At 55.4% G+C, this 23,621-nt stretch overlaps 1 protein-coding gene across 3 annotated transcripts; it reads left to right on the top strand.

Annotated features, from left to right (window-relative positions):
* The first annotated feature begins 921 nt into the window (after window positions 1–921).
* PDCD6 (programmed cell death 6) lies at window positions 922–17,910 on the top strand. Of its 3 annotated transcripts, none has more exons than XM_081054227.1 (6): window positions 922–1,136; window positions 1,835–1,896; window positions 9,414–9,458; window positions 10,336–10,494; window positions 14,158–14,267; window positions 17,213–17,910. In XM_081054227.1, exons 1-6 carry the CDS (start codon window positions 1,036–1,038, stop codon window positions 17,309–17,311), a joined length of 576 nt encoding a protein of 191 aa, XP_080910353.1. In that variant the 5' UTR covers window positions 922–1,035; the 3' UTR covers window positions 17,312–17,910. The 3 variants fall into 3 exon arrangements, 2 of the variants coding, with proteins under 2 accessions (XP_080910353.1, XP_080910352.1); XR_013993681.1 differs by having other exon boundaries at window positions 932–1,136; window positions 10,624–14,267; XM_081054226.1 differs by having other exon boundaries at window positions 932–1,136; window positions 10,336–10,488.
* The last annotated feature ends 5,711 nt before the right edge of the window (window positions 17,911–23,621 follow it).

Genomic DNA, 23,621 nt, shown 5'->3' with positions numbered 1-23,621 from the left:
CAACAAGTGATGTGAATACTTTCTGAGGAGAAAAACCAGAAACCACTTGACTTCACAAAGTCATGAGAAAAAAATCCACATTGCTGAAGAGGTTTGTAGGTTAATACTTCAGGTGAATGCCAAAGTCACAGACGACCTCAATGTATCTGAAGAATTTCAAAGAACTCTCAAGCTTGTGGCCTCGTGGTTAAGCGAGAGAAGAAAAATGGGACAGAGGATAATGGCGTTGGAAGCGTGACAGCGGGTCAGAGGCACGGCTGGGCCCAGGCGCTGAATAATGGATGAGTGTCCGCCGGGAGCAGTGTCGGGTGCCTCCCGGGAGAGGCCGCGCGTGGCTCCGCTTCCCTCGCCGTCCTGGTGCGCCGCGGGCTCGTTCTCCGCACGACAGGCGTCCCCGCTCCGAGCAGGGGACCCCCGAGGGGCCGGCCCCGGAGCAGACCCAGCGCCCGCGAGGCCGGGCGGGAGGGCCAGGCTGCCGTCCACGTAGGGCGCTGTCTGTCCCGGGGCAGGGCCGGCCTGCCGGGAGCGACAGAGGGGTCCCGGGCCCACAGGCGGGGGAGCCGCTGGTGAGGCCGCGCAGCGGGCCCAGGGCGCCCGACCAAAGGGAGCGGGGGCGGGCGACGGCTGGCAACTGCAGACAAGCGCAAGGTCACAGCGCGCTCGTCCCCGGTCACGTTCGCTTCCACGACTTTCTTTTCACGAAGGAGCTAAACGTGCCCGAGTGGAATACCTCCCGCGCCCACGTCCGCTCCGCGGGGCGCGGTACCAGAACTCGCAGGCGGCGGGGCCTCGCACAGGTACCCGCTCGGCGGGCCACACGCGCCGCGGGGCTGGCGGGACTCGGGCGTCGCCTGGCAACGCGGCCGCCAGGGGATTGGCTGTGTCCGGCCCCGTGACCTCTCGGAGCCACGCACTTCCTGTGTCCCCGGAAGTGACGTGCGCGCCAGGCCCAGACCCCGCAGAGGCGGAAGTGGAGACGCCCGGAGCCCGCTCGCCCCGCCGCCGACTCCTCGGCTTAGCCGCGCGCCTCGGCCCATGGCCGCCTACCCCTACCGCCCGGGCCCCGGGGCCGCCCCCGGCCCAGCCGCGGGCGCGGCGCTGCCGGACCAGAGCTTCCTGTGGAACGTCTTCCAGAGGTGAGGCCTGCGCGTGCGGGCGGCTGCGGGCCCCCGGCCCCCGCTCCTTCCCGGCGCCCCCGGCCCCGTCCTGTCCCCCGGCCCCTCTGTCTCGGGGCGCCGAGCACGCCGAGCTGGGCGCCCGCTGGCGTCTCCCGGGCGCGGCCTCCCCGGCCGCCCTCCCAGCAATGGCCGCACCCGGGCGGGTCGTCGCCGGCTGCAGGGAAGCACAGACTCCGCTGCGGCTGTGCTCGCGCCCGCGCCCGGGAGGGAAGCGGGGACGCGGGGGCAGCGGGGCAGGCGGCCCGGCCCCGAGTCGTCCCGTTCGGGGACGTGCTGGCGGGAATGAGCGACTGGAACGCGAGTGACTGGCCCAGGGCGTGGCCTCGCCGGTGGGAGAAGCTCCTGTGTGTGCGCAGCGGGGACGCGGGCGCGGGGGGCGGGGGGGGCGCGGGGGCGGGGGGACACGGGGGCGGGGGGGACACGGGGGCCGGGGGACACGGGGGCGGGGGGGCGGGGGACACGGGGGGCGGGGGGGGACACGGGCGCGGGGACACGGGGGTGGGGGGGGCGCGGGGGCCGGGGGACACGGGGGCGGGGGGGCGGGGGACACGGGCGCGGGGACACGGGGGGGGAAGGACGTCGCGGCCCCGTGTCGCGGCCCCCGCCGCGTCTGCTTTGTCCGCCCCAGTCCCCACGAACCGGTCTCGGTTTTGTAGGGTCGACAAGGACAGGAGCGGCGTGATATCCGACAACGAGCTCCAGCAAGCGCTCTCCAACGGTGAGTGGGGCCTCGTGAACCAGCCGGCCGACCCTGGACCCCGCTGGCTCTACTGCACGGCGGTGTCCCGGTTGTCTCCCGGGCCTCCTCCCGGGCCTCCCGGGCTCCCCGGGGCTGCTCCGCGCCGCGCGCCTTGCGGAGCTGCACGAAAGAGCGGCCGAGCGCAGGGACACCCGTGAAGGAAACGCAGGCTGGGGTAGGTTTGCGGAGGGGAGTGGCTTGAGCTCGCACAGCACTGAGCCTCCAGGAACCTCGAAGGCCACTGAATTTCCGAGGTGACTGAGCGTCGTGGCCTCTTTGGGGAGGGTCGTCGAGGGCCCAGAAGCTCCCGTGGGGAAGCCGTTGGGCTGTTGGACACGCTGGGCACTGGGTAGTGTGGGGGTGTCTGTCACGAGGGCGTCCTGGGCACCAGGTAGGGGTGCGGGGCTCTCCTCGTGCTGGACTTCCTGCCTGTTTCAGCTAAACGTCTCAGTACCATTAGAGACCTTTAGCTTCATTAAGTGTCCTGACTGCATTGCCCTTTCTTTAATTCCTCTGGTGCTGCTGTCTTTTGTGATTCTCATATCTGTAGCTCGCCTTTTTACAGGCATGCCATTTAAGCTAGAAAGGGATTTGATTTTGAGATGTGAAGATGTTGAAAGGCACTTTGGTGGGGGGAAGAAGTTTGATGTTGTAGAAAGACTGGAATGGGCAGTGGGGAAGGCCAACCCTACCCTCACCCCCACCCCTGCCCTGTGGGCTGTGGGCTCAAGCAAGCACCCCCTACAGTTAGCATGACCCAGGTGCTGGGTGTTTTGATTGCCTTGTGGTTTACGTGAGCCAGGGTTTGTTTCTGCAGAGGAGCACGTTTCCTTTACAGAGTGGTAGGTACCACTGACTTCATTTCCAGCTTTGAACATATGTGGGCCACAGACATAGTGCACAACTTCTCGTGTATTTATGTAGATTGATGTCAGAAAATTAAATGCCATTACTTCTGCCTTGACAAGTGTGGCTTCTCGATTCTTCTCTGACCATTATTAACCACTCCATGTTGTTTTGTTAAGAGCACCTGGAATCCAGCAGGCTGCAGTCTGGCAAATCCTGGCTTAAAACTTTTGGAGTGCTGACCAAATGGGTGGTTTCTTCACATCATGTGTGACAGACAGGTGTCTGGATGTTAGCATGGGTGCCCGGCAGTGGCCGGCGGGAAGGGCTCTCCTTCTGAATTCCTCCCCAGTGAATGGTCTGTTTGGACATCTCCTTTTTGTATTTGCTGTAAGAGTTGAGAGCTCTCCAGGTTTAGGGTTTGTGTGAAACCTGCTCAATTGGGAGTCATGGTCAAATACTAGATATCGGCCCATCTTGGGGTTCAGTGGGGTCACTGGGTTTAAATCCTGGCTGTACCAGTGCTAGGAATGTGACCTGGAGCAAGGACTTGACCTTGCAGGTCCCACAGTTCCTGGGAGGCCAAGTGGAGCAGGGGCTCAGCACTGCTGACTGCGTGAGGAGTGCAGCGTGCCTGCCACTAGCACTACCGAGGAGCCAGCTCAGGTCCTGATGGGCCCTCTCTACCTGCTGGTGGTGGTAGTGGTGGTGGTGGTGCTGGTGGGGTTGCCACCTACAAGGGTGCTGCCAGGCGCTTAGCAGACCTCATCCCACAGCAGCTGTTTGTGCCCTGTGGTGTGGGGGCCTTCTGTCTGACCTGTGGCTTTAGGCTCCTGTCGCTTCACTAGAGCATGACAGTGCTGCCCCTGGTCCCTGTGGGGTTCAGAGCACATGGCTCTGTATGTCAGCATGTGGTCTAGAACCCCGCTTGACGACACCTCTGCCAGGAGCCTGCCTGAGAGAGAATTGGAACTGTTGCCGAAGCGTGTTCAGTCCCCTTTCCTAAGGTAATTTGCAGTCAGTATCTGGTATAACCCAACCCACAGCATTATTAGTGGCCTTGTAGAGTCGCTTTTCTTGAATTTTCCTGTGGGATTCCCTCGACTTCTGTTGGGGGCATGAAGAACTGGCCCCATGAAGCAGTCACTTAGCCCTGAGAGAGGGGGCTGCCCTGGCGATGGCTGGGTCACTCCTGCCTGGGACTGGTGCCGCTTGTGCTCTGAGCATAGGTGCTGCTTGCTTTGTCTTGCTCCTTCTTATAAACCCTGACTCATTTAACCAGTTACGTTTTCCTCTCAAATTAGCTGCTAACAGTGTAGCAAGAGTGAAGAGCTTTCAGAAGGGAGCTTCACGAACGTAGCCTCAGACTCCTCACTTGCTTATCCTCCTTTTCTCCTGCCGTCCAAAATATTTAAATTTACTTACCTGACTGTTTCATAAACTTCAGTTCTTTCTGCAGCAAGGCAGGTGATTGATTAGTGAAGACAGATTTCTGGTCCTTTTCACAGTTCCACAGAGTAGGTGACAGTATTGCTACCACTTGGCTTGCCCAGTTGCCATTGTATGTCTCCCGCTGCAGAGCCAGGATTGGAACCCAAAGTGTTGCTGGAGCAGGGCAGGGCAGCCACCGCAGTGAGGGAGGCCTCCCTTGGGCCCTGGGGCTGCTACCCTGTGCCCCGCCCTCGAACCCTTGTGGTGCTTTGATGCGCTCCTTCCTCCTCCTGTCACAGTCGTGCTCTGAGTGTCTCTTCCTGGACGAAGGGTCATTTGGTCACTGGATGACATGTCACTACTCCACTCTCTTCCCTGAACTCTCACAGCTGCTGCCATTGAAGTTATTTCACCGTCTGACTTTTCTCCCAGGAATGGGCTTGTTTTTGTGTGAGAGCTAGGATTTTAGGCTCTTCAGGATCCCAGTTTTGTTAGCTTATTGCTGGAGGGGAAACTGGAGCAGCACGGCTTCTCACTTGCCTACATCTGTGCCCCGAGTGCTCTGTTGGAATCAGTTGAAAGCACTCTGGGTGCTGTGGGGACCAGGTCCCAGACGTTCTTACTGCCATAGGAAAGCCTCTAGAAATGCCTGCTCTGGGGTACATGTAGTCCGTGTGTTTCAGGGGACAGAAGAGGGCCGTTGTCATGCCTTCGTCTTGAAATAACCTGGCACAAGCTATCACGGCTTTTAGGTGCTTGTTTCACTTTCACGTTGTTTCTTGGGATTAAGGGAGTTAATTCTGCTCAGGCCTTTTCTTGGTGCTTGGAGGTTTGCCTTAGCACGCTAGCGTGTTTTGAGGAGGCATTTTTTTAGCTATGTATTAAAAAAAAATTGGTACATTCTTTTTAAGGTATTTTTATCAAAATAGAGTTCCAGTTCCCGTGGGGAATCCCATATTAAGGAGAGAAATCAGGCCATCCAAGCAGACAGTTCCTTGCCGCCTTTGATCAGGTGTCATCACCACCCCGACCTATTGCCCAAAGATGTGTCGGTGTCGGCTGCACAGGGAGTGTGCGATCTGCGGTGCGTGGCCGAGGCCTGACTCAGCACGCTGGGCTGCTCAGCCTGCAGTTTCCAAGAAGGGCCTGTTTGGTGACGGGCTGCCTCTGGAATGTTCGGCTGATAACGGTGTCTTGTTCACTGAGAGCCTTGAGCTCATCGTACCCAGTTGCCTGGATAGTTTCCACTGCAGGTGTGGTGACAGCAAACACCTACCTTCCCTCTGGGCGTCGGGAGCCTCTGACTGACCCCCGAGAAAAGCCCTGGGCTCCAGGCTCAGGGGCGCTCCAATGGTTGGCAGCCCCTCACGTGTGTCCTCAGCCTGTCATAGGAGGATCAGGCTTGTCCTGCGTGACCATGGAGCCTCTGGAACCTCTGCCTGGTCTCCCTCCAACTTGTCCCGTGCCTTTCCCTCTGCTTGTTTTCCCGTGACCTTCCGCTGTAACAAGCTGTGACCATGAATGTTGTCGGCCCTCACTAGGCATCGAGCCTGAGGGAGGTCTGGGGACCCTCAGTACAGCCTGTCAAGTCTGCTCTTCCCAGGAACTTGCCCACCACAGTGCCACATGGAAACACAGGATGGTTGGGACTGGGTGACGTGGCTCTGCCTATGGGTTACTCCACGAGCCTGGGCGGGTGACAGTATTCCTGGCTGCCATGTCTTCAGGTGCAAAAATAGGGCGCCTGGAAGTTTAGGTCCGCCTCCAGCCAAGCCCAGTACTCCAGGTCCCACCTGCCTGAACTGAGAGACACTGACCTACCAGGAATGGGTCTGCAGTCTTCACTATTAGACTCTTAGATTGTTTTAATTTCCATTAGTGTAAGTACTGTGGTGATTTGACCCAAAGCTCCATAGAACAAGCTTCTAGAAGTGGCATTATCAGATCGGAGGGTATAGGCATTGTCAGATTGCTTTTCAGAAAGGCCATATTTGCGGTCACGGCTGTTTGAAGCTGTAATTGGAGATGGCTGGTGAGGTATGGTGTTGTGCTGGACCTGGGGGGGGGGGCGAAGTCCTGGCAGATCTATGCACTGCGTGGCGTGCATTGTGGGGCCCTCGGGAGCCCCCCCAATGCACAGCTCCTCTGGCAGGAAGGCTGGAGTCTCGGGTCTGCTGCGTTGGAGTACGCAGAAGTCACCAGTGATGAAGGAAAAGTCTGGCTATTTTCCCCAAGAGATTCCCAGTAGGTATTCCAGGTGTATGTGCGCTAGACGCTTAACCCTTTATCATTTGCTGAGGTCTTCATCAACTAAAACTTGTTTTTGTGGTGAAGAGGACATTTCAAGAAAGAAAACCCTTTGGAGAGTAAAAAGACAAAATACTATCACAGAACAGAGGGGATTTCCCAGCTAGAGAAGGGGGGCAGATACCAATTCGTAAAACCATTTGTGCTGGAGCTCGGTGGGGCAATGATGAAGCACCTGGTGGTGAGCTGCGGCTCATGACGGGGGCCACATGCCCATCGCTGATGCTTCTCAGCGCATTAGCACTGTCCCCAAACTGGGTGAAAAACGTGTGTGCTCAGTTGACAGGGAAATAGTAACATGTTTCTGTTTTCTTCGCTTCTTGGAGATGAAGTTGAGGCAAGACTGACAGGTACAGTGACAATATGTTTCTGCATAAAAGTCAGACAGGAAATCTGCAGGCCGAGGGGTTCTGACGCTCCTGGGCACGGTGGTTACTGGGAGTGTTTGAGGTGGGGTAGGCTCAGACCGCTGCGTGGAGCATCGCTGGAGCAGCCTCCCTGGAGGAGCCTCTCTGGAGGAGCCTCCCTGGAGCCGCCTCTCTGGAGGAGCCTCCCTGGAGCCACCTCCCTGGAGGAGCCTCCCTGGAGGAGCCTCCCTGGTGCCGCCTCCCTGGAGCAGCCTCCCTGGAGGAGCCGCCTCCCTGGAGGAGCCTCCCTGGAGGAGCCGCCTCCCTGGAGGAGCCTCCTTGGAGCCACCTCCCTGGAGCCGCCTCCCTGGAGGAGCCTCGCTGGAGGAGCCTCCCTGGAGCAGCCTCGCTGGAGGAGCCTCCCTGGAGCCGCCTCTCTGGAGGAGCCTCCCTGGAGCCACCTCCCTGGAGGAGCCTCCCTGGAGGAGCCTCCCTGGTGCCGCCTCCCTGGAGCAGCCTCCCTGGAGGAGCCGCCTCCCTGGAGGAGCCTCCTTGGAGCCACCTCCCTGGAGCCGCCTCCCTGGAGGAGCCTCGCTGGAGGAGCCTCCCTGGAGCAGCCTCGCTGGAGGAGCCTCCCTGGAGCAGCCTCCCTGGAGGAGCCTCACTGGAGCAGCCTCCCTGGAGGAGCAGGCTTGTGCAGATCCTCGTCTTCAGTGTGCACGCTTCTCTTGCCTCCCAGAGTGCTTTCTGAGTACGGAGCTCTCGGCCGACACTCGGGGGCATTTATGCTTACATGACCAGGGTATTAAACCTCTGCCCGGACAGCACAGCGCCTCATGGTGGGTTGGGAAGCTTTGATGTGAATGAAGCCTGGGAACCGGGTCACAGGACTAGCACACACGGGGTTAGTTAGCTGTTGGCTGTTGTTATCCCTGGGTTTCCCTGGAGAGTTGGTCCCCATTTAGTAACAGAAGGACTGCAGGTGCGCAGCCTGGCTCTGCCGTCCCGCCTCCATCACTGGCCAGGCTGTCCCTCTGCTCTCCTGAGCCTGGGACCTGCCATCCTCAGTCCTGCAGCACGGCCGCCGGTCCCCCTGGGCCTGCCATCTCTGCACTGCACATGGACCTGCCCCTGCCCGGGCATCTGCCCCCGCGAGAAGCCTGTGTGGCCTCAGCGTTGGTACTTGTGTTGCTTCTGTTCAGCACTGTTGGGCCAAGTCGCTGCGCAACCCGGAGGGACCTCAGAGGCGGGTCCCACAACTGCATCCACCTCTGCCCTGCACAGCCAGCGCTCAGGACTGTCCCCATCGGCCACGTCACCTGTGGCAGGTGGAGGAGGGAGTGTGGGGGGACAGGCTCCTGTGCGGACACCTGGATCCCCGGCTGTTGTCACGGATCGGGTGTGGGGGTGTTTCCTTTAACCATTGTCTTTCTGTCTTGGGATCTGACTTCTAGTCCCTCTGCGTGTGTGCTCCTATAACACCTGTGCAGAGGAGGCGCTGCTGTGTGCTGGGCACCGGACAGCTGTGCCCCTGCCCTTGGGGGGGATCTGCCCAACTGGCCTGACGGCAGCAGGTGTGCTGAGGGGGCGGCTGAGGGTGTGGGGCACTCAGGGAAAGCCCCCCCCCCCCCCGAAGAAGCGTGTCGCCTGAAGCTTAAAGGGGAGGTGGGAGTCGGTGGCAGTGCATGAGTTTGGAGGGGCACACGTGTGGATAAGAGGTGTGTAGGAGCCTGTGTCCTCAGAACTGGAGCAGTCCTGTGTGTAGAAGAAACGGGCTGTTTTATACAAGTGGGGGGGGCAGAGACACTGCTTGGCCTCCACATTGAAAACATGTTTTTACTTTGTGCTGAGGATAACCATTGATAAAGGTACAAAAACACGTTCTTGGGCATAGGGGCATGTGGTGAACACACCAACACCCCCAAGTTCTCAAGTCTGTCAGTGCAGCAGTCCCCTCTGAAACGCAGTGGGTTACATCGTGTTACTGTTCTGAGGTGAATCGTGGAGTAATGTGACGGACCTTTCATCTCCAAGGAAACAATATGATACCCAGATGGAATTTGATGTATTTTAAGACCTGGTTCTGTGGTGTGTTCTCGGTATGCTTTGGCATGCTTTGCCAAAGGGGACAGGAAGTCATGCGGTGCCTGTGTGTAGAATTTCTGGGTGTGTGGGGACTCCAGGACCGGGAGCAGTGGTATAGTTGCTGACATTCCTAACGGTACTAAGTGCCGGCTTCCACCCAGTGGCTGCGTTCATGGGAAGTTCTTACATATGAGAATCAGAGGAAGCCGTGTCTCGGTGAAGCTGCACAGGCCTGCCGTCCGGCTCAGACCGTGGTGGACACCTGTGAATGTTGGGTGGCACCTGAGGGCTCCTGCAATGCAGGAGGGAGCCCAGCGGCCACACTGACAGCCCCTCCATGTCCCCTGCTGAGAACCGCTGCTCTAGGTCTTGAGTTAAAAGCAGATCACTCATGCTCATTAGCTTCACGTAGTGCAGATTGGGAACCAAGGGCTTCCTGTACAAACGATTTCTCTTACCTGAACTCCTGTTTGTTTTCAGGCACCTGGACTCCATTTAATCCCGTGACTGTCAGGTCAATCATATGTGAGTATGGGCACCGGCGGCCTGCCTGGGCGGCGGGTGGGTGGGGGCTGCGCTCCCTCCTGGGCTACCCAGGGCCTGCACTGCTGTCCCTCCCGGCACAGCCAGCCCACGTCTGGCCTGCCCTTTAGGCCCCAGCCCTCAAGCTCCCAGGTGATGGGACGGGAGGGAACGCTGGCACTGCCTTGTCGCCTGAGTTCTCCCTCTGGAATTCACTGGGCTGAGATGTAGTTCTGACCACACCAAGGGCACTCACGTTACGGCCTTACGTTAATCTCTACCTGAGAAGACGTCAAGTGATTCATTTTCTCTATACCAGTAATTCAGACTGTTTTTCTGTGTATGTTTTGCAGTTACATGTAGTTGTAGGTTCTTTGGCCTCGAGCTGGAACTGGGCTGACTTTAGTGAAGGCAGGTCTTGACTAAAAAAACCTCTAAAGCCAGTCAAGTGTTTTTCACTGGCGTGGCCTCCCTCGCAGAGGGCTCTTCTGAGCTCCTGGAGGATGGAGGGGGCTGCTCGTGAATTAGACCTGTGTTCTAACCCCATAGCAAGGGGTTGGGGGCCACTTAATTCTGCCCTTTGCACCTTGCTGGCAAAGCACAGGGTCGTGCTTCAGAGCGACGCACTTCTCATTGTGGCTCTAACAGTGTGTTTTGCGTGCACTTTGCACAGGGGCTGTGGCTGGGTGACAGTCCCCACACCCCTCCCCCAGCCAATAAGCACTGACTAGCACCACTTAGGGATTCGCTGGCCAAGCACCATGCTGGTCCTGGAGAAGCCTGGGTTTGGTGAGGACGTGGGGACAGCATGGCTGCAGGTGTTGTGACCAACGCTGGGGTTGCGTTTGCTGTGTACCACTCACATTGTTTTTTGTCTCAGCTATGTTTGACCGAGAGAACAAGGCTGGTGTGAACTTCAGCGAGTTCACCGGCGTCTGGAAGTACATCACAGACTGGCAGAATGTCTTCCGTACTTACGACAGGGACAATTCCGGAATGATTGACAAGAATGAGCTCAAGCAAGCACTCTCAGGTTTTGGTAATTCACTGATCTTGATTGTGTAGCGTGTTTCATTTTGGAACCTAAGTGCCATTCCAGTTGCTTTCACTTTGTTCAGCTTACCGATTTTGTAACCCAGTCTGTGAAATTTTTGTTTATGTCATACAGATTCATATTTTGGTATTACTGGAGACTTTTATGCAGCTTTTCATCCAAAATGAGATAAGGGCTATGCAATCGTTTATCTTTTGTGAGTGGAGTGACATCACGAGCACATTGAGAATGTGGCTTTGCAATAATTTAAAGTGAATAAGTGGAAAAACCAGTGTAGGGCCGCTAATATTTCAACATACATCAGAAGACACAGAAAGATGATAAAATACCCATGAGGCGATTCTCTACGCTGCCTCACATGGGGCACTGGAGTCAGCATGAGCCCCCATTCTCACGTGCATGTCAGCCTAAGTGTACGCACGCCACGTGCATGGTAGGCCTGCGTGGGTGCTGTGCTGTCAGGCATGGTCGCACGGTCCCTTCCAGAGTGTCAGCGGGCCTTTGATACCTGTGCTGGGTCTGAGAGGAGGTTGGGTTTTTTTATTTTTGGAGGGAAAACTAAAATGCGATGGGCTGGTTCAGGGTGTGAAGCCACGCTGAGGTTCTCTGGGACAGTCTCAGTTGGCCCTCTGTTCACTGGGCCCGTGTTACAAAACCACCTGTGTGTTTTCTTGTAACTGCCTGTGTAAAAGGCTGCTTACAAATGCCTTCTAGAAAATTAAGAAAAGTTAGGTCAGAATGTACTATGTTGTAGGTGTTTGGAGTTGACTGATATAGGTTGATTTCAGTTCTCATTATCAGCGTGGCTCCCGCCCTCTCCGTGTTTCTCTAGTCACGTACTTGATGCTGCCTGTCCTCCTTCACTGTCCTTCTTGCCTTAGGACCTCGTCCATAGCATGTCAGCTAGAGGAAGTCTGCTCGGAGATCACCAGCTGTGGCTCGGTCAGGGTCAGGGTGTGGGCAGGACGTGGACGTTGGGTTCTAGGAGTTGGAACTTGGGATGCAGCTGACCTTGCTCTGCCCTTGGGGACAGGTGGGGGCCACAGGTAAGGAGCCGGAGGCCTGGCCAAGCTGGGGGTTTTGGGGGAAAGTAGGTCCTGTGAGTGATTTCCAAACAAGTGACCTCCGGTGTCACGGAGCTGTGTTATTTTACCCTGTCAGGCCTGTAGCCTTCTTTACTAGGTGCTGTGACCACCGGGTCCGTAGAGCTCCCGGCGGAAACACTCCTCGTCCCTGTAAGACCTGTGCCGTGTGCGGCCACGGTGAAGCCGCAGGGCAGGAGTGGTGTCCTGGGGCCGGCAGGCCCCTCACACCGTCAGTGCCAGGTCCTTCCTGACTTCCAAGCTCTTTCTGGAGAAAGTAAAGTTTCTTCAGCATTTCAGTTTTTTCCAGAAAGTTTCTTCCTGTGCTCAGCTCTTGAATCCTGGGGACTTCTCGGGAGCCGTCTTCTGTGAAAGGGTCATTGTCATCCTTTTCTCATATTGGTGGTTTTGGAAGATTTTGTGTAGTAACTTAGGTGATGTGCCACAGAAGCAGAACGTCGTGTTCAGTTTTGACCCCAAAGAACAAGCATCTTGCCTGTGGTAAGCAAGGGGCTGTTTTAGTTTAGCAGACGCGTGAGGGGGCCCGGGGTCGAGCCTTAAGGTGCCCTCTGACCTCTGTCGGCTCCACTTGGGGTCTCAGGCCAGCCTTAGTGGCACTGTGTGACCCTGACTGGCGCATATGCTGGATTTCATAGTCCATCCATTTATTTGAGAAGCTTTTTATTCTTAATACATGCTACGTGCCAGGTACAGAGCCCTGGAAATGGAAAGGCGCATTAATATGGCCCTCACTCCTGCCATTCCTGGGGGCAGTGCCGCGACCCTAACGGGCAGGCTCCACACCCAAAGCCCCTCCTCGCCACCCCTCTACCCAGCCCCTGGCAGCCACTAAGCTGGTCTGGTGTCTGTTAGAAGACTTGATGAGAGTAGAATAACGCTGCATTTACTCATCATTCATTTTCAGCTGTTTTCCATCCTTTGCTGCTCTTGCTTTGTCCTCTTTTTATGCTGAGGTGGAAAGGTGCTCACCGGCAGGTCGGGGTGTGGCCCACCAGCCGGCATGCCAGGTCAGGAGGTTGGCCAGCCCTGAGCAGGGCCCCATGTGGGGGCGCATGTAGAGAGCACCCTGTGAGTCATCACTGCCTGGGTTTTCACTGGGGTGGGGGGGGGGCTCGTGGAGGAATGGCTGCTCCCAGATTTGGCCTTCTTTCTGTGGTTTGTTCATTTTCTAGTCTGACTTCTTTGCCTTTGTTTACCTGCCAATAATATTGAGGCCCAGGGCACTGGAAGTTGCTCCCAAGGTCGTCTGTAGATTGTGGAGCGAGACCCTGTGTCATCGTGTCGTCTGTAGATTGTGGAGCGAGACCCTGTGTCATCGTTGCTCTTGTCTGTCCTTTCCCAGGCTGGGCAGGAGACCGTCGCGCAGTGATGGATGGGCATGCCTGCTCGCTCTGTTCCAAGCTTTGCCCTCACTAGCCCTGCCTTTGTCTTATCTGACCCCAGGCACCGGTGCTGGGCGTGAGGAGATGAGACAAATAGGGGCCAGGACCTGCTGTCTCTTCCTAAGTCAGGCATTCTATCTTCTACTCAGCTTGCAGGGCGGGGGCCCCTGCATTTCAGTCACAGATACACAAAGCACGCTGACCACTCAGGAAGGTACTAGCACATGTTTGCATGTTTGACTCTTTTCAGTAAAGTGTTAAGTGCTCATACAGGTAATTAACTATAACATTCAGAAAGTACGTGCACAGTTTCTTACAAAGACTGCAGCAAGAATGAAAACCAGTAACAATATTGGGCACCTGGATCTTGTCTCCTGAATAAGTAAGGACACCATGGTTACACAGGTAGGGGCGGAGAGGGAAGGAAGTAGGTGTTCTCATTCACAGTGGCCCCCTGGGGTGTCCTGCACACGCGGGGCTCTGCGTCCCATCTTCAGAGCCATCTGCTGCTGGAGACCTTTTTAAGACGCGTCCAGTAAATTGAAAATGGAATTGGTGACTCTTTGCTATAACATTTGGTGACCCCTCGGTGGTTTTGAACTTGGTGAGGCTGCCTTTACTCCTGGTAATGTTCAGCTTCCTAATGCCACTTGCTAACTTGTGTGGGGGAGTGTCCGTTAATTAATATCCTGTTTCCTTCAGTTTACATTCTGTGTCACTGGAGGCCTCGATGCTGTTTTGTCTGTCACAGTGTTCTCTGGTACTGAGTAATCCAGGGCAGCCGAGTTACTCAGCGTGTGCACGTAGGTAATACATGTCGTAAAGCCCATCAGTGAAGGGCTCTTTACAGTGCTAACTGGTTGTGTTCTGGAGCTCGGCAGATCTGCCCGGTGGGGCAGGAGTGGCCAGTGGCAGCTCTGCAGTGCGGATGGTGACACACAAGCTACTGTGTGAGCCTCTGCCCCGGGTGGCTCCTTAGCCTCCAGAAAGACACTCCAGCCAGGTAGTGGTCACCGCTGCCTGGCTGCGTGCAGAGTGCGTGTGAATGCGTTTGCTGTGTGTGTCCAGTCTAGCCTGGGCTATTGGCTGTGGGGACAGGGCAGGTGTCGCGGGAGGTGGTGCTGCCGGACCTGTGTGGCTGCCTTACTCTGGTCGTCTTGCAGGCTACCGGCTGTCCGACCAGTTTCACGACATCCTCATCCGGAAGTTCGACAGACAAGGCCGGGGCCAGATTGCCTTTGACGACTTCATCCAGGGCTGCATCGTCCTACAGGTACTGATGGAAGGCGGGGCGGGGGCCGTGTATTCTGGAAGTGCAGACTGGCGGGAGCCAGGCGTGCGGACAGTAGTTTCTGGAGCTCCTCGAGTTAGTGTTGCCTGTGGAGTACTGCTGTTAGTGCAGCTGTGAACAGTCGTGTCCTTTCTCCCCTGGGAGCCCTCGCAGCCGTGAGTCTGGGAGAGGTCGTGATTCACGTTTCCAGCGAGTCCCTTACGTGTGTGGGGAGCTTTGGTTGTAGTTCTATTCTCAGGCAACAGTGAGCTGTCCTTGAGCTCTTCCCTCTGCTCTGCCTCCTGTGTGGGGTGTGTCTCCCCGTCCCTGTTGGCATGCAGCCAGTGGACTGCGAGGGCCACGGAGCCTGGGAGCCCGCCCAGTGACACCCCTGGGACGGGCTGCCACTCTACAGATCTTACATGTCTCTCAACGTTTTTATTAGGACAAATTTTCAAAGAAAATGTTGGTAGCAGAGACGACAGTAAAATGAGCCTATGTGCCCGTCACTCAGGCTCAGCGGTTAGACTCATGGCCACAAATGGGGTGACTCCATGCCCCCACTGTTCTGTACTCATGTGAAGTGCATGTGTGTCCCGCAAGGTTTCCATAGAGCCCTCTAGAATGTGAGCCCTTGCGGTGTGAATCCAGGGGGAGCGTACGCCTTGTCAGCTTCAAAATACACTGAGATGTTTGAACACATGAGGCTTTTACATTTAATTTGGAGTTCTGGAAAATATTCTCCGATTTTTTTTTCCTGTTAAAATGGTAGGTCAGTAGAAGTGCAGTTTCTCTGACGTCATCATCTCTTTCCTGGTGAGGCTGCATGGGTCAGTCTCGTCAGTAACAGGTCTGTTCACTCTTTTTTTTTTTTTTTTTTTAATTTTATTGGGGAAGGGGAACAGGACTTTTTTATTGGGGAACAGTGTGTACTTCCAGGACTTGTTTCCAAATCAAGTTGTTGTCCTTTCAAGTGTAATTGTGGAGGGCGCAGCTCAGCTCCAGGTCCAGTTGCCATTGTTAGTTGCAGGGAGTGCAGCCCACCATCCCTTGTGGGAGTTGAACCGGCAGCCTTGTGGTTGAGAGCCCACTGGCCCATGTGGGAATCGAACCAGCAGCCTTTGTAGTTAGGAGCATAGAGCTCCAACCGCCTGAGCCACCGGGCCGGCCCCAGGTCTGTTCACTTTTAAGCTCAGGTCTCTGAAGTGGCGAGAGCCTGACCTCATCTCTGTCCCTCAGGGTCCGGTAAGGCTAGGCTGTGTTTTCTTCAGTGTTGTCTGAGTCTGTTAGAAAAGAGGTCCAGTGTGAAAATCCCATTGTGATCTGCACCTGAAAGGCTCTAGGATTAGGACTTCGTCTGTGGGTCCGTCCCAGAAGAAACCACACGTTTCTGCCTAAGCAAAGGGCTCAGCTGTAGGCTCAGTGGCAGTGCCATCTGAGTCCCGCGAGAGGCTCCCTGGACTGAGGGCTGCTCAGCCACTGCCTCCAGGCCAGCCTCGGTGCTTGCTGCGGGCCTGGATGCCAGTTCCTGGTGCCGCCCACCCTAATGCTGGACAGAGGTGGGAATCGAAAAGCTGTGGGCCACAAGCAAAAAGTTCTCCAAATGTTTTCTTCCCCCTGCCTTTTTCTGAAAAGGAAAAGGCTTTTTGAAGTCCTTTTTTTTTTTTTTTCTTTTTTTAAGATTTTATTGGGGAACAGTGTGTACTTTCAGGACTTTTCCAAGTCAAGTTGTCCTTTCAATTGTAATTGTGGAGGGTGCAGCTCAGCTCCAGGTCCAGCTGCCGTTGTTAGTTGCAGGGGACTCAGCCCACCATCCCTTGCGGGAGTTCGAACTGGCAACCTTGTGGTTGAGTGGACGCGCTCCAACCAACTGAGCCATCCGGGAGCTCAGCAGCAGCTCAGCTCAAGGTGCCGTGTTCAATCTCAGTTGCCGGGGGCGGAGCCCACCATCCCTTGCGGGACTTGAGTCGAACCGGCAACCTTGTGGTTGAGACCACGTGCTCCAACCAACTAAGCCATCTGGACACCCGGGAGCTGAGTGGCAGCTCATTGACTTCATTCTAGTTGCAGAGGGCGCAGCTCACTGGCCCATGTGGGAATCGAACCGGTAGCCCCATTGCCCAGAGCTCGTGCTCTAACCAACTGAGCCACCCATCTACCCTTTGAAGTCACTTTTGAAAAAATAACATGAAAACTTGTAGAAATTTGGAAAATTACAATTTAAACATAAAGTAAGAAAAGGTGCCCATTGTTCTTCAAGCCAGAGTTAAGCACTGGTGGTTTTTGTCATTCGTTTCTCACACACGCTGGGATGCTCTGCCTGATGCTGAAGGGACCGTCACCTGTGTCATGCCCCGTTGCTATGGCCATTTCACCTGCCCTAGCACTGGAGTGGGGCATGGCTCACATGGCCAGGTTCCGGGCAGCTGGCTGGCCACCAAGGTCAGGATGAAGCTGGGTGCTGTTTTCTTCTCTTGTCATGGAACTGCCCATCTCCTCTTGTCCTGCGAGTCTTCAGACCTGTTGTGGTTGCCCATCTCTGTTCTCTGGGCCGGCACTTACCAAACTGTCCCTGCTTTTGGGTATAGTGGACCTCCTCTGGATGGTCAGACTTGTGAACCAGGCTTGTGAACCAGACTAAGGCGGTGCCCTGGGGGAGGGTAGGGGTGTGGCAGACAGGAGGACGTGGCGGGTGGCAGGAGATCCCTTCCATGCTGTCACCTGCTGGGGCCAGTTTCTAGAGAGGAGCCCCCGGCATCAGGCCTGGCTTGGGGGGTGGTTAGAGACCACCCCACACACAGGCTTCCCTGCACTGATCTCTGTCCGAGGTAGGGCATGTGGAGACTTGAACGCTTCTGATGTCAGGGTTCTGAATCTCTCTTTGCCAAGCACATTTTGTTCCTTCGTTTAGTAAATGTCAGGATCTAAATGCCTGTGCTTTTTTCCAGAGGCTGACAGACATATTCAGACGCTACGACACGGATCAGGACGGCTGGATTCAGGTGTCATACGAACAGTACCTTTCCATGGTCTTCAGCATCGTATAACACTCATTTTGCAAACAGCAACGTGACGTACGGAGAAAAGACCGAAAATGCCAAATCCCTTGAACAAAATGGAACATGGATGCAGTAGACGCTGTTCTTCCTTTAGATTTTGTATAATTAATATTTGGGGACTCCACTGTACATATGTGGATAAGCTGATTAACGGTTTTGCAATCGTAACAATAGTCATATCGTCATTCAGATACAAGCATTGGATTTGGGGCTGTTTGATTGTGCCATGAGGTAAGATATGCTTATGTTCCTGTGTTCTGCACGGAAAGAATTCATCATGTGCTTTCCTATATGGCTTCAGTTCTGTAGTGGAAATACTTTATTAACCAGCAGGAGTTTTAAAAGCGTACGGAACGTGCACAGAAGGCTTTTCGTGCCTTACTGTTGAAGAAGGGGTGATTGTATTGACTCAAATATGCAATGTAAGCACTGTGCCCCTTGTTCCAGTCCGTCTCAGATACACTCGTGAGGCGCCTCCCGAGGGCCCAAGACACATTGTGGAAATGTGTAGATACCACCCATCCTGTTACGGGAGTTTGTTTCAATTTCAAAAAACTTCTTTGGACTTAAAATCCAGATGTGGTTTAGAGGTGTGTGGGAGTCTGTCATTTACTGATGGTTCACTCTGTGCCCTGCAATGGTCTGTTAATTAGTTTTCAAACATGAAAGTGGAGCGAGTGGTCAGCTGCCCATCTGGTCACCAGCATCACTAGGGTGGCCCTCGGCCCTGCCGCTCACAGAATCGCTTTAGGCTGTTTCTACCCCTCCTCCTCAAGTGTGCTTCCCCACACCAGAATTTGGTGGGTGTCAGTGATTCACAAATGGGTCTGGGACATCAAAAAAAGCACTTAGGGTCCGAGCTTGGGGGCCTTGGCAACTGTAGGTTTCTTATCTGTGGTGTCTGTTAGAGGGATCTGAGCATCACAGGTCACAATCTGGGGGGCTCAGACTGGCCTTGTGTGGGAGGGTCCATGGGGGTCTCTGAGGATTTCCACCCCTTTTCAGCTGGGTGCATCTCTGGATGTCAACACGCTTGTGACACAGCACAAGCACATGACCCCAGGTACTGCTTTAATGAGGTGAGTTGCTGACCCCAAACTCCAAATTCATAACTGCAAGCAGCCTTCAACCCCCAGGCTCCAAGCTCCAGACCCGATGAGGCCCCGTCAGACCCTAGGACCCAATTTCCCGACTCGGTGAGTGCCACACACCCTGGGTTCTCACAGACACTCTGGACTTCACCTCTTCTTGCCAATAACCCACGCGCCCACCTCCCACTCAGTGAGCACGCAGCTTCCCCAGCCGCATGCCCACACCATACACCGGCTACTACAGGTGCCTGTGGAAACACTACGTACGTCCTGGGTCTCGGGCCTGCAAAGTCCCCAAGCTCAGAGAGGACAGCAGGCGCAGCTGCCATCCAGCGTTGCCAGGCGACATTCCATCCACGTGCTACCTTCCCTCCCACCCCTCACCCCACACACCCTGCATTCACGGCCCCAGAAGCTGGAGCCCATCCAGCTGGTCTTCAAGCCAAGGCGGCTCACAGCCTGGGTGAGGCACCTTCACCCAGGTACAGTCGGTGTTTAATCTCTGTGGACCCCTTGGTGCCAGAGTGGATGCCTGTTCTCACTGAACACCTCGGGAGATGGTGTGATGTGCGATTAGCTCTGCATTCCTGTGGTAGGGAAGGTGAGATGGAGACTCCAGAGAGGTCTCATCTTCCTTCACTAGAAAGGAGAGGTGTTCCTGTGCGGATATGGTGTGGGTTTCTCAGCAAATCACAGGTGTGTGGTGCAGATACCCAAGTAAGGTACAGATGTGCTCAGGTATGTGGTGCAGATACTCAGGTACGGTACAGATGTGTTCAGGTGTGCAGATACTCTCAGGTAAGTTACACATGTGCTCAGGTGTGGTGCAGATACTCAGGTGTGTGGTGCAGACACTCAGGTGACATACAGATGTGCTAGGTGTCTGGTGTAGATACTATCAGCTACAGTATAGAGGTGTTCAGATGTGAAGTGCATATACTACCAGGTACAATACAGATATGCTCAGGTGTGCAGGTACTCAGGTAAAGTACACGTGTGCTGAGTTGTGTGGTGCAGATATTCACAGGTACACATAGGTGTGTGGTGCAGACACCCATGTGCATGGCACGGACCCCCTCAGTCAGGCTTTGGCCAGTGGGGGCACCGTGAGGACGGGGATGGTGAATGTGGTAGGGGCTTGGCGGCCGTTCAGGGCTGGGGCGGGGGCAGGAGGGACACAGCCCGGCTCTCTCCAAGGCAAGAGAGGCAATGGGGCCTTGGGGTTTTGGGGCCGGGCTACCTGCAGGGTGCAGAGCAAGGCTGCCCTCCAGTGTCAGGAAGGTGAGGACTCCAAAGCAGCCACACAGGGGCAGTGCAGTCACGCCTCCTAGGGACCTCCGCCTCGTTCCGTCCCGGGGTGCCTCACCCCACCTGCTGGCGTGGAATTCACAGAAGCCACTGACAAACCAGGGACAGGGTGGGGGAGGGGGTGTTTCAAATCTTGAGGACTGCTATAGCGCGCTAGGAAGTTGGGGAAACACTGACTCACGGCTTTTCATCTGTCACGCTCAGCTCGAGCTGCACTGGGTTCACTGGTGTGTAGGACAAGCAGAGAACACTGCTGGTCAGCTGGCCTGGCCTCAGCGAGGTCACAGGGAGGCCAAGCCTGGCCAGCTGCCAAGGCCGCCCCGTCCCATCCTAGTCCCCTGTCCCCCAGAACTCTTCCATCTTCTGTCCCCCGTCGCCTGTGCCCCACCCCCCAGGCCTCCATTGCTATTCCCCTGGTCACTGCTGTCACCTGGTCTTGGGGCTCCCTTGCCATTTGAACATTTTGTCGATGACCCAACTCCTAATGTGACTTACCGGGAAATAAGAGCCTGCCCAGGGCCCTAGAGTCCTCCCCCAGTTCTTCACAAGAGGAAAGTAGTCCCAGAATAATCAGTACACGGGACCTTGGCAAATCCCCCAGATCAGCACTGAAGTCAGCCTTGCCAGCTGGGAGAGGCACCTGTCACAGTCCAGATGAGCCTGGCCAAGGAGGAGAGTAGATGGGATCTGGGGACAGATAAGTGTCACCATGGGATGGGGTGGGGATGGAGGCTGTTACTTCTCACGGGAGCCTTCACAGAGGGCTGGGCTGCAGGCAAGCAGAGGCCAGCTCCTCTCGCACTGCTGGGGCTCAGTCCCCACGGAGTGCCACTGGGTTCTGTCCTGACCAAGGCGCCCCACCCTACAGACCGCCTGCAGCCAGCTCGGAGTTCACTGCTTCTCCGTAGCATTGAAATGCAGTGTAGACTTACGAGTGCACGTGTGTGAGTGTGAGTGTATACATGCGACTATTTGATCAATGTTTGACCCCATAGACTCGAGATCCAGGGAGCCAGCCCATGCCTGCCTCTAAGAGTGGTGTGTGTGTGTGAAAATATACGGAACATAAAATTTACCATTTTACCCATTTCCAGTGTAAATTCAGCAGCATTAAGTACCTTCACACTGTTGTGAATGTCCCCCACTGTCACCCCCAGAACTTTCCATCTTCCCAAATGCAAACTGTCCCCATTAGACACTCACTGCCCGCCCCTCCCCACCCCCGCCTACTTCCTGTCTCTGTGAACCTGACTCCTGGGGATGTCACAGTGGATTCCACAGCATTTGTGTCGCTGTGATGGCTCATTTCACTCGGCATGATGCCCCCCAGGTCCATCACATAGCTGCACGTGGAGTGTCCTTTTTACAGCTGAATAACATTCCGTCACATTTTGCTGACCGTCCATGGACACTTGGACTGTTTCCGCCGTTTGGCTTTTGTGAGTCATGAGGCCATGACTTGGTGCACAAATACCTCTTCAAGTCCCTGCTTCCAGGTTTTTGGTGACATACCCAGCAGTGGTGGGTTATTTGGTGGTTCTGTGTTTAGTTTTTTTGAGGAACCTCCGTTTTGTTCTCCACGGCAGCTGGACCATCTTAACAGTCCCACTGTCACTTTGTTTTTTAATAATGTCCATCCCGATGGGTGTGAGGTGGTACCTCACTGTGGTTTTAGTTTTCATTTCTCTGTTGATTAGTGACGTTGAGCATCTTTTCACGTGCTTACTGGCCATCTGTGTGTCCAGTCCTTTGCCCATTTTTAAATTGGTTGTTTGTGTTTTTATTGCTGACTTGCAGGAGCTCTATGTATTCTGGGTGTTAGTCCCTTATCAGGTATACGATTGCCAATTATTCTCTCTCATTCTATGACAGCTGTTCACTCTACTGTTAGTGTCCCTTATGCACAAAAGTTGTAAAATTTGAGGTGATTGTTTTCCTTTTGTTACCTGTGTTTTCAGTGGTGTTATTATGTAGGAAATCATTGCCAAATCGAATGTCATGAAATTTCCTCGTTTTCTTCTGTTTTATCTTTTAAGATTAGATCTTTGGTGCATTTTGACCAAATTCTTGCATATGGCGTGAGGTCAGAGTCCAGCCTCACTGTTGCTTGTGGAGACCCTGCTGCTCCAGTGCCATTTGTTGGAGAAACTGTCTTCTCGCCCAGTGAAGGACCTGGGCCCCTTGTCGAATGTCATTGACCACATACGTGAGGGCTCATTTCTGGGCCCTTTGTTCTGTTCCCTTGTTCTGTACTTACCTGTTTTATAGGCAGGAAAATGGAGACCCAGAGAGCCCATAATTTGGTCAAGGTCACATGATCAGTGGCGGTTAGGCTGGGGTTTGGACGAGGGGGCCTTGGACCCTGGGGAGTGCAGAGGGCACATCTGCCCTGTTAGCTCTGCCCGGCAGATGACACACAGGCCACAGGCCTGGGTGTCGGCTTGTTTTGAGGAGGTTCACACCAGCTGCCTCCAGTGGAAGGCTTTAAGATGGCAGTTTCCCCTGACATTGGCCTCAATGATGCAAAGAACCAGAGGGAAACAAAGCTTCAGCCTATTTTGACCTCAGGAGGTGCATGCCCCCAGACCTCTGGGGGAGAAGGGAGAAGGTGCTGTCCTGGGAGGCTCAGGAGGGTGATGGCAGCATGGGGTTGGGGAGTCCCGAGGTCTCCCTGCAGGGCAAGCCCCCACCACCAGGCAGGAGGTCATGGCAGTGCCACCTTCCTACGGAAGCCCAGGCAATTCAAGACCAAAGAAGCATCTGGAACCTGACACTCTACAGCGGCACCTCAGAGACCAAAGACCCTGCATCCACTAAAAATATAGCCCATTCTACAAAAAGACATTAAAAATAGAATTCCTGGAAAGGAAAAAAATGAAAGAACAGAACTGTAGAGGAGAAAATGTCAAAACAAAAAGGTGGACATTTTCCAGCACTAACGGAGGTGAGGCTAGTTTGGAAGGGCACGCTGAGACCCACCTGCTGGGTCCAGGGAGACGCTCACCCTCCAGAGATACAGACGGAAAGGAAAATGGCCGGCGTGGGACAAAAGCTGTCTCCACCTTCAACTGTTCTTGCCCAGCTGGCCATGAGCTGTGGAGGTGACTGAGTCTCCCAGAAAGTCTGGTTCCTTCAGTTCTTGGAGGATGTGCTCTAGCCACAGCGAGTGCCGTGTGACGCAGGAGGAGGGCCTGGGACTCAGGAACCCTGGGTCCCACGGGACAGGCCAAGGGAATTTGGGGGGGGGGCGGGGGGGAAGCAGCCTGGAGGGAGCTGTCCCTGTGGGAGGGGGTGAGGGGTTCTGACTCAGAGCCTGCGGAACTCAGGGCAATTCACAAGGATGGGAGGACAGAGCAAGTTCAAAGAAACCAGGCAAATGAGTCATGTTCTTGGGCTCCGCTGCACGACAGGGCGAGTATGCCAGGAAGTAAACCACAGAAAGTCAGGCCTCCCTCCGTTCTCCCCTGCCTCTCTCCCTCCCCCACTTCCCTTTCCTAACCTCCCCCTCCCTCTTTGGGCTATGGGGCAAGGGTACAAGGTAGATGACAGGTGCTGCGCTGCTCCCCACCAAACACCCAAATGTCGGGTGGTAGGGGTGTCATGGTGGCCTCTGCTAGAAGGGGACCTTTAAGCTGAAGGAAGCAGGACAGGCCAGTGTGTGTGGGGAGAGCACTCAGTCAGAGGGAACGGCACCTGCGAACCCAGCAGGTTCTTCTCAGGCCTGGGCTCCCTGCCCCTCCCCCACTTCCCTGGGAGGAGGGTGCTGCCCCTGGAGGGGCTCTTGCTGTTGGGCGGGACCCTGACGATCTGCTTCAGGTGGGGAAGCCGGCCTGGCTCCCTGCAGAGCATGGCTGCCTGGTGGGGCCAGGACACACCTTTGAGAGGCATCGTGGCAGAGG

Source organism: Rhinolophus hipposideros, assembly GCF_964194185.1.
Source record: "Rhinolophus hipposideros genome assembly, chromosome: 7".
Lineage (NCBI taxonomy): Eukaryota > Metazoa > Chordata > Mammalia > Chiroptera > Rhinolophidae > Rhinolophus > Rhinolophus hipposideros.
This window is presented reverse-complemented; position numbering and strand designations above follow the sequence as displayed.

What these genes read in the sequence shown, in the direction of transcription:
- PDCD6 (XM_081054227.1), top strand. Translation starts at nt 1,036, where the DNA reads ATGGCCGCCTACCCCTACCGCCCGGGCCCCGGGGCCGCCCCCGGCCCA. An exon ending in GACTGTCAGGTCAATCATAT is followed by an intron (nt 9,459 to 10,335) that starts GTGAGTATGGGC and finishes TTTTTGTCTCAG; the next exon opens with CTATGTTTGACCGAGAGAAC. An exon ending in AGGGCTGCATCGTCCTACAG is followed by an intron (nt 14,268 to 17,212) that starts GTACTGATGGAA and finishes GCTTTTTTCCAG; the next exon opens with AGGCTGACAGACATATTCAG.